This window comes from Silurus meridionalis, chromosome 17 (genome assembly GCF_014805685.1).
Source record: "Silurus meridionalis isolate SWU-2019-XX chromosome 17, ASM1480568v1, whole genome shotgun sequence".
NCBI classification, from domain to species: Eukaryota; Metazoa; Chordata; class Actinopteri; order Siluriformes; family Siluridae; genus Silurus; species Silurus meridionalis.
In genome coordinates this window covers 7766374-7783638 of record NC_060900.1, presented here as the reverse complement: position 1 = coordinate 7783638, position 17265 = coordinate 7766374, and the positions used below count along the sequence as shown (strand labels likewise).

Below are 17265 nucleotides of genomic sequence, written 5' to 3'. Positions count from 1 at the left end.
CACCACTTGACACTATAAATATATATTCTGACCATCGCAACACTCGCCATGCGCCACCATGGGACTGTGTACATAATGTAGAACAGTTTCATGATGGCTGGCATGAATGCAGTTCTGCGACGGGCAGAAAATATTCAGTGGTGTGAAGGAAATCAGGCCAGGAACATCTGCTTGTGGAGTTTATACGATTTAATGTAATCAAATCGACATTTAGTTTGAATGACTTTTAATTGACCATAATTGAACAGTGCAGTAAGCAGTATATATGCTCAGTTCTAACAGTTTTTGTGGGACAACTATGTCACTTTTAATTCATTAACTCAAACAATCTTTGTGTGTGTGTTTTACAATTAATATAACAATTTCTCAAGATATGTTCTACTTAACAAATGTCTTCATTCCCTCCATCCTTCATTCATTTACTCCCTCTGTATGTGGAATTGTCCAGATTTTCCCTTTTTATGAGAAATTCTTGAAACTGATTATAAAACGCTAACAAATCCGTAGCGCTAGCGTTAGCCGCTAACCACTTCAAGCTCTTTCATGCAGATTTCTGGTATGGAGTGAGTAGCCACAGTGACACTGCGCTAACTCTAGTTTCTTTCTAGTAACCAGATTTTATTTTATTTAATTAAATTTTTTATACCCCTGGCATTGTTGTGTATGTTTTAAAATGTTTAATGTTTAAATAAATTAAACAAATGCTCTCAAATAGTGGAGACTAAACACACTTGCTACTTCAATACGTTTATTTTAATTACGTCAATTAATTCGTTCCAGGTTGTAACTATGTTCCGCTCATAAAAAGGATTGCATGTCAGTATATCATATGTGGATGATGTGTGTGTTGACGCCGTTTCAGGATTGATGTCTGTTATATACATGATCAAGCTGATCTATCATAATATCTTAGACATGTTAGGCCCTCTTATCAGATCAAATATCAGACCTTTATATAAACAGTTGATTGCGCATCCAGGAAAAGGCGTATCATCAAGATTAAAAACATTCCTGAGCTAGTCTGTGCACATTTTTTTGTTTTATCATTTTAGCACTCCTTAGAAGTGGAATAAACTGTCAAATGCTAATGACCTAATTTCAATACTAAAATAGTATTACTGACTGAGCAACTCCATCTTTTTTAAGCAGCATGCTATCATAGATAAAGACCGTAGTGCGTAAGCCTTTATTGATGCTTCATAAGACTGATTTGCAGTGCTGAAATGGAATACAGTTGCTTTATCTTTGTTCCTTCTACTGTACGTCCCACTGTCATGTCCTCAGCCTTCCTTTTGCAGCCTGTCCCCTCCATCTTATACTACTCCCACTGCCTTTCACTTCCCACTGCGATGTTTCTTCTCCACCTTGAAGCTACTCCCACTTCCTTTCACTTCCCACTGCGGCGTATCCCTCCACCTTAAAACTACTCCCACTTTTTTTCAATTCCCACTGCGGCGTATCTCCTCCCCCTTATAACTACTCCCACTGCATTTCACTTTCCACAGTGGCGTATCCCCTCCACCTTAAAACTACTCCCACTTCCTTTCATTCCCACTGCGGCGTATCCTCTCCACCTTAAGACTACTCCCACTTCCTTTTTTTTCCCACTGCGGCGTATCTCCTCCCCCTTATAACTACTCTCACTTCCTTTCATTTACCACTGCGGCGTATTCCCTCCACCTTAAAACTACTCCCACTTCCTTGCACGTCTCCTCCATCTTCATACTCAATAACTCTTCCAACACTTTCACTCTAGTTTCTCTCCTCCATACCTCTCTGCCTTTTTCCACTGAATAAAAACTCCCCATCAGGCAAATATTCATATGTATTCTGAAGTCTAGTCATTAGCTTTATCATTACAGAACATTTAGTGTCACAATCATTAGAAATAGTCAGTGTTTTAAGGATTTTTTCATGCATCTCCAAAATCATTCACTGTTTACTGCCAACTTATATGTCAGGTTCACAAATAAATGATGGTACAGAAGACTTTAATGTTGATAATTAATACTGTTTGCAGCAATGACAAAAAACTCTTCTCTTAGCTCTAAATCTTTTGGAAAATACCAAGTCAAAAGTTTTGGCTGTTGATACTCTTGGCCATAGGCTTCATGACAAATTTGCTAGTGGCCCAATAGTTTACTAGGTCATACAGTGCTGTCTGACCGCACCTACTGATTAACATCTACAAGAAGAATTTTGTCCCATGTACAGCAGTAGAGCAGTGTGTTTATTGATGTGGAAGAAAGGAGAACAGGGCTGATTTCATCCTAAGGTCAACTTGCCCTCTTTATGAAATACACAGACGCATGTCTACTTTGATATGCCAGAGGTTTTGCAGGCGCGGTTTCATATTACAAGATGCTCTCTTTCACACTCAATTAGTGCAATAAAAATACACTGGATTTTACACCTCATTTTGTGAAGAAAAATAAATGACGTCATTATTATACAGGGCGGGAAAGTTCTGGAGGTAGCTTTCATTGTGGGTAGGCATTTGGCACTAAACCCAGCCTTAAGCCACTTTGCTAATGAAACATCTTGAATTTAGAGATGTTCCAAATTAGTTTCATAACATGCAGGTCTCTTGCTTTGTCTTTCCAGTCACCCCTGACCTGTCTCCGGAGAGCCCCTTACTTGGCACCCTCCCGCTGCCTCCAGCTCGCTCACGTACCAGCGGCCCCAGCAGCGGCGCCAACACCACCCATCCGCCTGCCGAGCCGCCTGCGTGGCCACACCGGAAGCGCAGCGGCGAGGCCGGAAGCTGCAGCGCTAGCCCACCTGCCCGCGGCGCCATGGAGGTGGGTATGCGCGTGGTGCGCGGAGTCGACTGGAAGTGGGGCAACCAGGACGACGGCGAGGGCCATGTAGGCACAGTAGTGGAAGTGGGGCGCCAGGGCAGCACCAGCACACCTGACAAGACAGTCGTTGTGCAGTGGGACAGCGGCACTCGCACTAACTATCGCACCGGCTACCAGGGGGCCTATGACCTGCTGCTTTATGACAACGCACAGATCGGTGAGTGTCAGTGGGTGCAACTGATAGAACTGTGCCTTTGACAGCCAAGAACATTGTGATGTGTGTGTCAGGATTTGCATCAGTGTATCATCAATTTAATTAACCTAGGCCATGCTAGTAATTCATACCTAGTTACTGAAGGATATCTATCAACGTGAGCAAATGAATAAAATGTGAAAAAATAAAAAAATTATATTTAATGATATAGTCGTACAGAAAGCTTTGTGCTTAACTGTATTCCTAGGCAGCTTATTCATTTGATCACAACCCCCTAGTGTGTGATTCACACTTCTAAATTGACTAGAATTATCTCAGTTAATGTCTCATGGCAGGAATTTTTTATTGCAGTAAAACCCTTTTTTTTTAACTCTTTTTATAAAGAAAAAAAAGCTTTTAGAAATTCTGCACAGCAAGACCAATATATGTTTGTCCAAATAAGATACCAAACTATAATCAGGCCAAATACCCTACAACGATCAGTCATAACATTGACAATATAACATTATAACAGGTGAAGTGAATATCACTGAGTAACTCTTCATCATGGCACCTGTTATTGGGTGGGATATTATTAGGCAGCAAGTCAACATTTTGTCCTCAAAGTTGATGTGTTAGAAGCTGGAAAAATGGGCAAGCGTAAGGATCTGAGCGAGTATAACGAGCGCCAAATTGCAATGTCTAGACGACTCGGTCAGTGTGTCTTCAAAACTGCAACTCTTGTGGGAAATCTTCAACTAGTGGAAAAAATAAATAGAAGTAATAAGGATATGATGGGCAGGTGTCCACAAACCTTTGTCCATATAGTGTATTTTGAGAATATAATAAGAATGATAGTCATGTAAAGTCTCTGCCATTTTAGTTCTGGTCCTTAGCATTAAAAATGCGCTAATAGGACGCAGCATTTTATTGAAACGAAATATTTAAATGCCATATATGAAGGTTAGGGGTAGGTATTTAATGTACTTATTCTATAGGGTTACATTATCTGAAATATTAGAAATGCAACTAGATATGGTTAGAAAGTGCTGCTGGACATTATGCTTTGAAGGTCTGGGTACAAAGACAGGCACCGAGTGTTGCAGCAAAAAAAGCTGCATGTCCTTGTTTTCAGGAAATTGCAGGTAATTGCCACAGTCATCAGTGATTTTTGACACGGCGTTCTAGACGTTTAAATGTATGTGCTTTAAGATCTTTTCAGGATACAGTCCAGATTGATGTCATATACAATAACCAAGTGTCAACAGGGTCTCGGACACTCCAAACCATCACCCAGTCGATCACGTTGCAATGCAGACAAACGCCAATCCCTCGGTCCTTGTTATTCGAGAGTGGTGTATGTGAATTTATATAATTCTCTCCCTTTCTCCAGTGGTTCAGGGCTATATAAAGTGGTATATACATGCAACACATGCAGTTTCATCCACCTATCTGTCTGCCTGTCTTACCATCTCTCTCTCTCTCTCGCTCTCTCTCTCTCGCTCTCTTACACACACACACACACACACACACACACACACACACACACACACACACACACACACACACAAACAAACACAATCTTTCAACAGTTTAGCCATATACAGATTCCTTGGCTGTATTTCTAACCAAGTTAAACGCTCATTGTAAAGCAAAGATGCCTGATTCATCATTCAGCCTCAAATGATTCAGAGTAAAGGAGCGAAAGAGCATGAGCGAGAGAGAGAGAGAGAAAAAAAAACAGAACGAGTGAGAAGCAGTGTATATGCAAAAGGGCAACTAGCTCTGCGTGCTCATTATACACTGCCTTAAAATGAACACAGAACTGTGTGAGCTCAGTATTCACTTGTGCCATCTCATGGCTCCTCTTCACACAGACTGAAGACTGTCTTCCCCTGTTACATGGCTCCTTGTCGATTTAACATGGTCTAAATGTTTCCATTATTCACTTTTTTCCTTGTGTAAATTTGATGAAAGACATGTAGTCATTCGAAAATGCATTTATTTGATTTATAACTCTTTCATAAACGCCTTTATTTTGGTCAGGGTTGTGGTGAACTTAAGGCCTATTCCTGGAGCTGTGGGTGTTGGATAGGAATATAAGGTCGATGGGACATTAATCAATTGGAGGGCATTGCTTTTAAAATAATAGTGGGCATAACATTATTACATCATAACTTTATGAGCAGTGTAGTGAGTAACACTGATTATCTCTCCATCATGGCACCTGTTAGTGAGTGGGATATTATTAGGCAGCAAGTGAACATTTTGTCAAAGAGGGACCACTATTAAGCAGGTGGTCATAATGTTATGTTATGATATGTTATTTATTTGTGTTACATATTTTGTAGGAAAACAATTACCCTTCTGAAGTAGTCAATAATTCTAGGTACTAATAAAGAGCCTGCATCTGCCAAAAAAAGGCAGTGAGTTATTCAGTCTAGTTGGAAAGCTTTCAGTTTAGCTTGATGTTCATTTAAATTTAGCACAAATGAGTTTATGGCATCTTCTCTTGTTAAAATAGAATTGGACTCCTCAGCCTCTCTGACTTTTCTCTGAAACCTTCACACGGTGAGTTGTGAGTCACACGGAGAAGTACAGTTTGTACAATTAAATTCTGCAAAAATCCAGGCGTAGCAAATAAGTAAGAAAGAAAACATGACATGGCATGCTATTATAGAAAAATAATTCCAGATCGAACATTGTGACATGGAGTTAGTGTGACCATCCAGAACAGCATGTCCTGAAGTGTTTTATTCTGACTTATACCACAGAAATTTTTTGAACAGTGATTTAACACTGAGCAGCAGTCGTTTCGATTCGTAGCTATTGTTTTGCTTGTCAGTTCAGCAGCATGATGGGCTAACAACGCAGTTAATTATGCTTGTAGTGTAAACGTTGCAGCAAAAAACGAGATCAGGATAATCAGCATAATCATGATCTCTGTACACTCTTAATGAACAACTGGAATCAGCCTTAGATTCAGTGAATCTGAATCTTTAATCAGCACCTTTTCCTCAGGGAACAAGCAGACAAAATACCGCTTCTGATTTTTCATGATCCCACTTTTAACACGGAAAATTATTCAATCATTGGTCACTCTGTCGTTTTCTAATTCCTAGTGCCTCCCCCTGCAGGTGTCCGCCACTCGAACATCATTTGCGACAGCTGTAAGAAGCACGGCATTATGGGAATGCGTTGGAAATGCAAGGTGTGCTTCGACTATGACCTGTGCACACATTGCTACATGAACAACAAGCACGACCTCTCGCACGCCTTCGAGCGATACGAGACCGCGCACTCTCAGCCGTGAGTATACCGAGTTCATCTTTTCTCACATCCATAACAATTCTACAATTCAATTTTTTTTTTGCAAGGCAAAACTTTATGCTATTCCTGGGTCACATTGTTCTTCTTCTTCTTCTCCCAACATAGCTTGCTGTTACATAACACACCAATTTCACTCAAGAACACAACAGTGAATTAAAGTTACCATAGGAGACTCTCAAAATATTTGATGGTCCACATATTTTATGCTCAATGAAGCCTTTTTAGCCTTTTTTGTCTGTAGAGAATGACTTCTGCTGCTTTCATAATAATAATTTAAAAAAAAATTATCAGCCATACAGGTAGAATTACTTTTTGTTTGTCTGTTTGAATTAATGATGACCTTGTGCTCTTGTAACGCAACACAACAAGTCTACCAGGTGCTTCTGGTTGTAATCATTTTACAACCACTTGAATATGAATCAATTTCAGGAATGCCTACCTTGTGGTTCTGCGGCGTGGAAAAACACCTGAAGGAAAAAAAAACCCCAAACAGGTTAAACTAGATGGGAAATATTTAGTCAAAGTATCATGTGGATGACTGCAAGTGCAACTAATAAAAAGTTTAAGTAATTTCTGTCATTAATGACGGAAAAGAATGAATCTGCCAATAAACTGGACAGACAACGGTTTGAAACATAGTTGACATATTTACTATTTGAGAGCATTATTATAATGAAATACAATATGAAATATTTATATTTGTTTCAGGCTTCATTAAATCTTAGCTTTTGTTTTGTTTATATATATATATATATATATATATATATATATATATATATATATATATAGAGAGAGAGAGAGAGAGAGAGAGAGAGAGAGAGAGAGAGAGATCGATCAGTGGGCAGGCCTTCAGGAATCACTGAGGTTTTTTTTTTCTTTTCATGAATATGTATTAAATTATTCCTAATAGGCTATTCTCTTCATTTCATACCGTTCCTCATGCTTGCGCTGCCTCCTGGAGTGTAAATTTAGGTTAGAGTTTCTATCCACTTATATTTTACATCACATGTTTCCAGGGTCAAAATCTGCCGGTGTGGCCTACAGACTCAACAATGTGGGCGCCTGTAGCATAAATGTTGCTTCAAGCTATTTAATTTATCTAATTTTTAGTCGGCCAAACTGGGGCCCTTTAGCAGGCGTACAATAATGTCAACATTTTCACATGCTTTGATTGGATGGTCGGAGCTCACACACTGACTGCATCTATAGCAAACTGCACAAACTGAAATATATTAGTTTAGATTTAATTACTTTTTTTTTTTTTATTCCACAATGGCTGACAGAGGTCTGATTTAGTCACAGATACACTTACAAGTCTAATATCAAGACGGACTTTTCAAGAAAAGCTGGACATCATGAGGAAAGGTCAGCCAAAGCAGTTCAAAACAGTTGTGAACGGTTTCAAGAACCATTTATACTTTTGCCTGAGGAATAGAAAAGGACTGTGCTGGTTTAAGAATAAGGGAGAAATGCAGACTTGCAGTAACTACAGGAGAATAAAGTTGATCAGTCACACCATGAAGTTATGGGAAAGAGTAGTGGACGTCAGGCTGAGAGAAGAGGTGACCATCTGTGAGCAGCAGTATGGTTTCATGCCGAGGAAGAGCACCACAGATGCCTTATTTGCTTTGAGAATGTTGATGGAGAAGTATAGAGAAGGTCAGAAGGAGTTGCATTGTGTGTTTGTGGATTTAGAGAAAGCGTATGACAGGGTGCTGAGAGAGGAGTTGTGGTATTGTATGAGGAAGTCTGGTGTGTCAGAGAAGTATGTGAGGGTGGTGCAGGACATGAGAGAAGGAGAATGAAAGTCAGTAGGAGTAAGACAGAGTACATGTGTGTGAATGAGAGGGAGGTTTGTGAAGTGGTGCGGTTGCAGGGAGAAGACGTGGTGAAGGTGGATGAGTCTAGGTACATGAGGTAACTCATCAAGAGTGCAGGCAGAGTGGAGAATAGTGGCAGGAGTGATTTGTGATAGAAGAGTATCTGCAAGAGTGAAAGGGAAAGTTTATAGGACTGTGGTGAGACCTGCGATGTTGTATGGTTTAGAGACAGTGGCATTGAATAAAAGACAGGAGGTGGAGCTGGAGGTAGCAGAGCTGAAGATGTTGAGGTTTTTGTTGGGAGTGACGACGATGGACAGGATTAGAAATGAGTTTATTAGAGGGACAGCGCATGTAGGACGTTTTGAAGACAAGGTGAGGGAGGTGAGATTGAGATGGTTTGGACATGTGCAGAGGAGGGACATGGGGTATATCGGTAGGAGAACGCTGAGGATGGAGCCACCCGGAAGGAGCAAAAAAAGGAAGACCAAGGAGGAGGTTTATGGATGTGGTGAGGGAAGCCATGCAGGTAGCAGGTAGGCAGATATAGAGGACAGGGGGGTATGGAGGTGGATGATCCGCTGTGGCGACCCCTAATGGGGCCCTAATATATATATATATATATATATATATATATATTGGATGTTGATTCATGTCCCATGTAGTTTGTCTCTTGTAACCGTGGGGGTAGCAGTGCTGCTGTTGGCTGTGGGCTTGCACAGTCCATCCAGCTTGCATGAGATAGAGGGATGTGGGTTGGGCTCAGTGGGTTGGATTTCTGATCAGATGGTCGCAAGTTAAATTTCCAGCACAACCAGCTGAAGCTGAATCAAAGAATTTAAGAGCGTAAAAATGTGTAATGTAGTTTATGTTCCAGGTGTGTTTGTATAAGCTTTTAGCACCACAAGCTTGAAACACACTCATAAACTGGTCCCTGCCAGATTATGCCAATTTCCATGTTGTGGCTCATTTGCATAAAGCGACTCACGTGTCAATTGTCTCGCTGTCAGTTTTCTGGCTCGTCACCGAAGACAAATGTTCACGCTAATGTGAACACACCTTTGTTTTTTGTCCCATTGGCTGTACTCTTACTTCTCCATTGCTGAGTCCGATTTTTCTTTTCGAACAACTGTAAGGAAAAAAGGAAATGACATCACATAAAGAGATGTAAAGAAAGAAACATTTTTTACATAACATGCCACTTTTTAACATAATGAAGGCGATCAGTTTTTGCCTGCACAACCTGCAAGTCTTTGGAAAGGATCGTGGCAGGTTCTCCAGGATGCTAGCTGTACGCAAAAAAATGCTGGTTCCCTTCTTCTTCTTCTTCTTTCTGCTTCTCCCATTAGTGGTCGCCACAGTGGATCATCCGTCTCCATACCCCCCTGTCCTCTACATCTGCCTCTTTCAAACCAACTGCCTGCATGTCTTCCCTCACCACATCTATAAACCACCTCCTCGATCTTCCTCTTTCCCTCCTAAGCTGGATAAAGTCTACCTGAGATGAATGATGCATTAAAAAAAAAAAAAAAAAGTTGTTGTACATGAATGTTTGTAAATCGTGGAAATGTTTAATTCTCTTACTTTTTTTTTTTTTTTTTAACACGTCTTTGCCTTCCAACACTGACCTTTACACAGCGCTCTATACTAATAATAAACTCTCTTTAGAACTTGCTGGGGGGGTTTCACTCTCTGATTGACTCAGTCGACGATTTACATCTTGTTGATTTTGAACTCGCACAATGAAAACAGTCCATATTAAGTATTTATTTATTTATTTTTTAAACATGATCGTAATCTTGGTAACTTCCTCTCTATCTGTCTTTCTTCTGTCTGTTTTTTTCCTTCCCATTAAGCATCCGTATGCGTCTATTGAGAACTTGCGGCGTTCTTTGCGTGCCTACCACAAGGCACTCGACCTCTTTCATAAACAAGATTATCGAACGCGGGTTTTTACTGAAGCGAAGCTGAGGTTAAGCCTGTCTGTGTTTGTGTGCTGGTTGAATGTGGTGTTGTGGCGAGAGCCTCTGTGTTCCTACCCCCACTGATGGGGGCCTCGTACCCGTAAACAGGCCGCTTCTTGTTCTTATTTCAAGCTCGCCGGCCAACTCGACATGAGATCCATATTTGGCTGTTATGATCTGACAAGATTAACTTACAGCGTTTCCAGCAGACCGTGCTCCTTCGGCTCTGTCTCAATCTCCACCTTTTTATATTGTGCTGTTTTTATTTCTTTGTTTAGTGCCGGGGTTCTCAGAACAACCTTTCTTCTTTACTGATGGAGGCTGAGGAGCCCCGGGGTGCAGTCCATGTTCTGATTCATCCCAAAGGTGTTTAGCAGGGTTGAGATCAGATCTCTGAGTGGGTTACTCAAGATCTTCTATTCCAACCCATAGGAGCATTGTCATACTGGAACAGGTTTGGGTCTCCTAGTTCAAGTGAAGGGAAAATTGAATGCTACCGCATCCAGAGATGATCTAGTATTGTGTGCGTCCAACTTTGTGGTAACAGTTTGGGGAGCCAAACATTATGAATGTGAAAACTCTGGCCTGTCTTTTAATTTTGTATGCATTCTATTTATCAATAGCCTTATTGAAATCATTCGAGTCAAAGTTTTTTCGGTTTGCGCCAATATTAAAATGATCAAAAGCTTAGCAAATGAACAAAACTCAAATCCTACCTTTGGCACTATTGAGCATTGGAAACTTTTCTGATTGCGGGATCTTTACATAGATATATGTAAAGACAGTCTTACTGTACTTTCTGCTTATATGGATTATTGCACAGATTCCACAGTGGAAGGCGTGAGGTATGCGAGTCAAGGGTGGGACTTGATTTGCATAAGTATAAAACTGGATTTCCATCGGGATGAAAGCGCCGACTCTTGTATATGACGGTTTCTTTTATGGAACTGCCACATCAAGCAATTTATTATTCACTATTTCAAATAAAGTGTTGGGAGACTCGGAGACCTTACGAGCACTCAGTTCTCATTAGATTCCTTTTTAAATGGAAAATGAGCCACTCAGATTGGGAAATGGATGGTAAATAAGAAAATCTGTCATGTTTTGGTTGTTTCAGTCTTTCTTCACTAAAGCAGCGACTGATTTGAGGGGCACCATTTACTAAGAGCTGATGAAAGCTTTATACACCCGGATACAGAATCCAGTGTATTGACTGTAGGGGGGAGGGGGGTGGGATCTCCTGGCATGAAAGGTCATATGATAGGATGTTTTTGCTCATCTTTATACTCACTTGCAGCTATAATAGAAAATGTAGTCTGTTCATCTCTATGTTCTTTCACATTGCTTTTTTTTTTTCCTTTAGTCAGATTGTTTTTATATTGTAACAGAAAGTCGGTAGTCATCGAGAAAGGCGGTGTTTTGAGAACCCTAGCGTTTCCTGAAGCGTAGAGACCACAGACATTTCAGTCAATCATAAGACAGCATTGCACTGCATAAAAGTATGCACATACAAGCCAAGAGCTTCACATGGTCACATTGAATGTCAGAACCTTGACGTGGTTGTTACTATCCAATGGGCTGGGTTGAGTATTTCAGAAACTGATGATCTCAAGTAAATTTCAGACACAACAGTCTCGAAAGTGTGGTTGTTTAAAGATTCACTGAGGAGAGGGTTTGAAGATGAAAATGTTGTTAAGAGAGATTACAGGAGGATGACCACTCTGGTTTGAATTTACGGTAGGATATATAACTTAAATGAGCACTCTTTTTACAACTGTGTAGAGCGGAAAAGCATCTCGGATCGCTCAACATGCAGGAACTTGAGCAGAACACCACAATGGGTTCTGGGCTTGTCCTTCAAAAACAGGAATCTGAAGCTACATTGGTCTGCAGTAGTGTAATGTTATCCTAATATTTTCAGTTTCTCTTATCAGGGTATACCAACCCTAACCATATCAATGTTCTACATTGTTCAGTGTTGTACAAGAGAATGAAACAGCATATGCGTTTTCACATGGATTCCAAGGCTGTCAGTAGCCAGTCTCATCGTGCCGCTTCTGGATCACACTGATTGAGAACTTACACTCACGTGTGTTTGGCATGAATCCATATCTAATAAAGGGAGACATTAAAGGGGATCATTTGTGAGAAAAAGAGCTAATGCAACGTTAGCTTGTTGGATTTGATTAGCTTTGCGCTTTCTCAGGGGAATAAACAGACAGTGAGTAGAATGATGCACAGATTCCATTTTCACCAGAAATTAGAGAGGGAAGTAGATTATTTTGCTAATAGATGGGGCACAATAGAAAGATCTTGCGATAATAATACCAAATAGGGAACTTGTGTTTAATGAGTTCAGATTTGTGTCTTTGTAACAATAGGGAAGTTTATTTAACATTTACTGAAGAAGAGTCAGGTGTTTTGCTTTGTATCGGTCAGTAAGGTTTCCATAAGGGACTTTGCAACTTCCGGTTTTTCATTAAAATTGTATGAAAATTGTAATTTTACTCATTTTTATTTCAGCATGGTGAAAAAAAGCGAGGTTGCAAAGGGAATTACTGGGTGTAGCGTGACATCTCGTGAACGTTTACTAACATTATAAACAAGCATAAGGTAAAAACAATTCAAAAAGCACAATACGTTGTTTATCATTGCTCATCGTCAAATTGTGGTACAGAGTAGAGAAAGTGTCTTAGTAGTAGAGAAAGGAATCTGAAAAGGTGCGAGCAATCAGGATTTTCTGTTCTTATTATGAATTTATTTATTGTGTTCCTTACAACACATTCTTTTTTTCATCAAAGAAAATATTAGTGTGGCGTGTACGATAATGTTTTTGTGCTTTACTCAGGGGCATCTGTCCTCTGAGGTTTCTGTGTGTTTAAGAGCATATGGCCTCGCGTACGTTCACCATGCGATGGAAACACAACAACCCTCGCAGCTTGTTAATCAGCTCACGCCTGACGCTTGGTTAGTTAGCGGTTGTCATGCCCGCTAGTCACTAATCCTTATCCTGAGGTAAACAACAACAGGGGATATCCAGCATCAGCGGAAATAAAATAGATGCCCTATTCTATTTCCGCTGATGCTGGATATCCCCTGTTGTTGTTCCAATAGCCCTATGATAAGCTGGCATGTTGGTGTCTCAGTACATAGAAGGTGTATAGACATTTCTTGTTTGGTGATCCCATCACGTGACCAACATACTCAGTGCTGAGAAGCTGTGATGTATTTATTTCTTTTATTTATTTATTCATTCCAAGTGAAAAATAGTGCAGATTTCCTGAGGGAATGGTTGTTCATGGCTGCTAAAGTATTGTAAATGTGATAATAGTAACTAACAAACATTCTACAACTATAAAGAAAAAGTATATTGTTCTTCCTTTTTTTTTTTTTATTTGTGATTGTTGTTGAGTGTATTATTTAAGGAATTCGGAATGGTCACAGTATGTTTTTGCTTTGGTTTTGTTGATCGTCTGTATCACAAAGGAAAAGGAAAGAAAGCGATTTAAACTCGTCATGTAAACATTATAGCAAAGAGGGTTAAGGACCTTGGTCAAGGGTGCAAGAGTGGCAGCTTGGCAATACTGAGGCTTTAACCCCTGACCTTCCGATCAGTAAACCAGAGCCTTAACCACTGACCTACCACTTCCTCATTGTTTGAACTGGCTGTACAGTGCCAACCATGTAGCCTTTTTTTCACTGTTCCTTAAAGCAGTTCTTTAACAAAAACAATATGATAGCGATTACATTTGGCCTTCGCCATCTAACGCCATCCTAGCACTTGTTACAAAGAAGCTCACAATACTAGAATAAACTCTTAAGTAGAGATAACATGCTTAAAAATATCTTCTTCGGCTTCTCTACAGTTAGAGTTAGTGGAACCCTTTTTATAAAAGCCAAACCTTCCAAAGAGGGTTATGTGTTGTGGCAGACGTATTAATGAACACACTTGGCTGACTTGTCAGAACTCATTACTTGTGCCTGATAAGAAGTCATTGAGCTTTCGTTTCCTAAATTGAGAGATTAGTTTCAACTCTTGATCTCGCTCGAGTTTTCAAGCACACGCGCACACACACACACACACACACACACACACACACACACACACACACAGAGTCTGGGAGATTACACCTGACCCCTGCTTACTTAGTTAATCTAAAGGTTTGCTGTTATTTTGTTCGGACCTCCAAGACTGGGATGTCACCTTGTCGTTTGTTTATGGACAAATTTTGAAGAAAAAAGAAAACCCCATCAGAAACACTGATTGATGATTGATTGAAGATTGAAATATCAGACACTACAGTTATTTGGCCTCTTTTAGTGAATGTCGAAATCTATATTATGTGTAACTGAGGCGAGTCTTCATGCTGAGCCTTCGGAGGAAGTATGGGAATAGGCAGTTCCTTTGCGCCGAGATCGGACCATATCTTTACAATAAGGTACGTAATTGGACCCGGTCCTGACGCAGCACAGGGGATATTTTGAAAGGATCTGGAAGAACTGGCTACTAAGTGCGCTCTCATTTGTTGGCATACTGTATCGCAGTCTCTGTGTGATTACGTACAGTCGAAATGTTTTCAGTTGTATTTTTCCTGCACATGTTTTAGATCTAGGGCAGTACGCTGGGCAAGATCTGTCTAATCCATTCTGATTTTGGAACAGAACTCGAAATACACAGATGCACATACACTCAAGGAATGAGAGACATATGAGAAACACAAGGCTTGTATTTAACTCCGGATAACAGCTAAGCACATGTTGGCTGTATCCATTCAGCGTGTGTTGGTCTTGAGGCAACAGGACCCCGCCCCTGATTTCTTTTCTTTAGTTAGGGCTTCCATCACCTTTGTTCTTTGTTTATTTTCCTCTTTTATCATGCCTGCTTTGTTTCTTATTTTGTTTCATTTTAAGCGCATTTGCTTATTTCGCTGTACACACTTTGTTTTACATTTCTACCACGCGTGTCAGGTTCGAGCTGTATGTTCAGATTGTACGATTGTACAGATACTCAGTGCCACGTCAGGGCTGTAAAATATGACGTCCTGTTTGATTTCTTTCAACGTGATTTTATTCCGAAAATCACAATCAATATTTATTTATTGATTTATTTTTAAATGTGTCGCCGACGAAAAAATAAAAGATTTACGATAACTGCTTGCATTGTGGAAAGGCTACGTGCGTATGTATGTACGTATGTGCAATTTATACTTTGCAGTGACAGTGAGAAGCGGAAGTGTCATCGTGGCTTGATTAGTCATAGCATTTAAAACCTTCGACCACTTGTTAAAATTGATGACGAACTTCTGCTTTTTCAGCATGAAGCAGTCAGATTAAATATGAATGAAATTTACTGAAGGGAAATGGACCCGAGACTTACAGCTAACCAGCTCTCCCTTGTGACATGTCGGTTTCTACCCAGGGAGGTTGTGGGCTAGCACATGCTTCCTCTGAGACTTGTGAAACCAGCCAACTGTGTCTTGTCTTGTGGTTTTTAAGAAAAGAAAAAAAATTTTGAAAAAACAAAAAAGAAGTACAGGCATTTTTGCATCGCTGTATTGACATAGCAGACATTTTTGTGTATTGTATAGGATTAGTTTGTAAATCACTGTTCTAAATGTTTTTCATGTATTTTTTTTTAATGGGTGGCCAGACATGATCGATGTGTTTCATGATTTCGTTTTCTGTCAGTAATAAAAGCATATGCAAATGCCAGGGAATTTATGTGCCGAGCATGTAGCCAATAATACATGGTTGGGTTTTTGTGTATCCTAAATTTTTCCTCACTTTCTTTCCAATTTGATCTGCCAATTCCCACCCACTGGTTTTCCCCATCATCTGACGTAGCTAACAATATGCAGAGAGTTAAGGCTAACAAATGCATCCTCTGTGTCAATGATATGTTTACAAACTGCTGCTCCTGCTGTGCCACATGGCATTGTAACACACAAGAGATTGGTCCACTATATGAACAAAAGTATTGGGACACCTAACTTTTCCAGCCATTGCGTGGCCTCATCACTTGAACTAGGAAACCCAAACCAGCTCCAGCTTGATGATGCTCCTGTGCACAAATTGAGATTAAGATTTGATTTACATATAGAGCTCTGAGCTCAAGTCTATCGGATATCGGTGCTTGACTTTACTAATGGCCCTGTTGCTGGATGAGCACACATCTCCTCAAGCACACTCCAAAATCTAGTGGAACATCTTCCCAGAAGAGTGGAGGTTATACAGCAAATGAGGACTAAATGTGGAGTGGGATGTTCAAAAAGCACATACGAATCTTATAGTCAGGTGTCCACAAACATCTGAGCTCACAGACACCTGTGATTGTCTTGTGTCCATCTAATTGTGTAAAATGTGTTTTCTTTTCTTGACTCAGAGTGAGCTTGGCACCGAGGCAAAACCTGTCACGGATTATCCTTAAGGGAATCTTCCAGGGCGTAAAAGTCGTTCGTGGACCCGACTGGGATTGGGGCAACCAAGACGGTAAGTAAAAGCATGCAAGTCAGATTAAGTCCTTCAGTAATACATTGCGATAATCAGGGCACTGTCCCGTTAGGAAATTTGAAGCCAGCTCGAAGCTCGTACACGGTTTTTGCGGTCGGTTCAGAAGTCGCAGTTAACACTTGAAATAAGGTGGCGTATGTTCAGCAGATGTCTTCCAAAAAAAGGCACGTTCACGTGTTGGTAGATATCTGAATGTTTACCTCGAACAAGCCTTTTGCATTTGGGTGCCACAGCGAAGGCTAAACATCTAAATTTAGCCCTCAGTAAACCACGCTGGAATGCAGGTTATGAGTAATTGCTGTTGTATCGTCCCTTGACATTACTGTCTTAAATGGAAAATGGCTCACACACGGATCCCCGCTTACTGTTTATGTACTCAGAGGAAGGAATAATCTACATTTTATTTCGGGACATTGCTCCTCGTTCTTTTGGTTTTTTGTTTGAAGTGTAGAGCTGCTGCATGGTAGGACATTTATTTCTCTTCTTCCAGCCAAGACGTCATCCTCTCTGGGTGACAACTAGTCAACTGGAACCCTCAATCATTTGGGCCCCCCACCTCCCTTTTTTTCTTTTTCTTTTTTTTTTTTTTACTGCATAATGTCTTTGATGCTAAATGAGTCAAAATGTCCATGCTGTGCTTGTGAAAT

The 17265-nt window shown here is 40.3% G+C and overlaps 1 protein-coding gene across 2 annotated transcripts in view; it reads left to right on the top strand.

Moving 5' to 3' along the window:
• Positions 1 to 17265, top strand: part of mib2 (MIB E3 ubiquitin protein ligase 2) — a 63025-nt gene that overhangs the window by 20961 nt on the left and 24799 nt on the right. The window contains exons 2-4 of one of the 2 annotated variants that reach the window (XM_046871053.1): positions 2605 to 3018; positions 6132 to 6303; positions 16491 to 16597. In XM_046871053.1, the coding sequence (XP_046727009.1) occupies positions 2605 to 3018; positions 6132 to 6303; positions 16491 to 16597 (693 nt within the window). Of the gene's footprint in view, positions 1 to 2604; positions 3019 to 6131; positions 6304 to 14304; positions 14548 to 16490; positions 16598 to 17265 lie in introns of those variants that run through there. The other variant, XM_046871055.1, reaches the window with a different exon arrangement.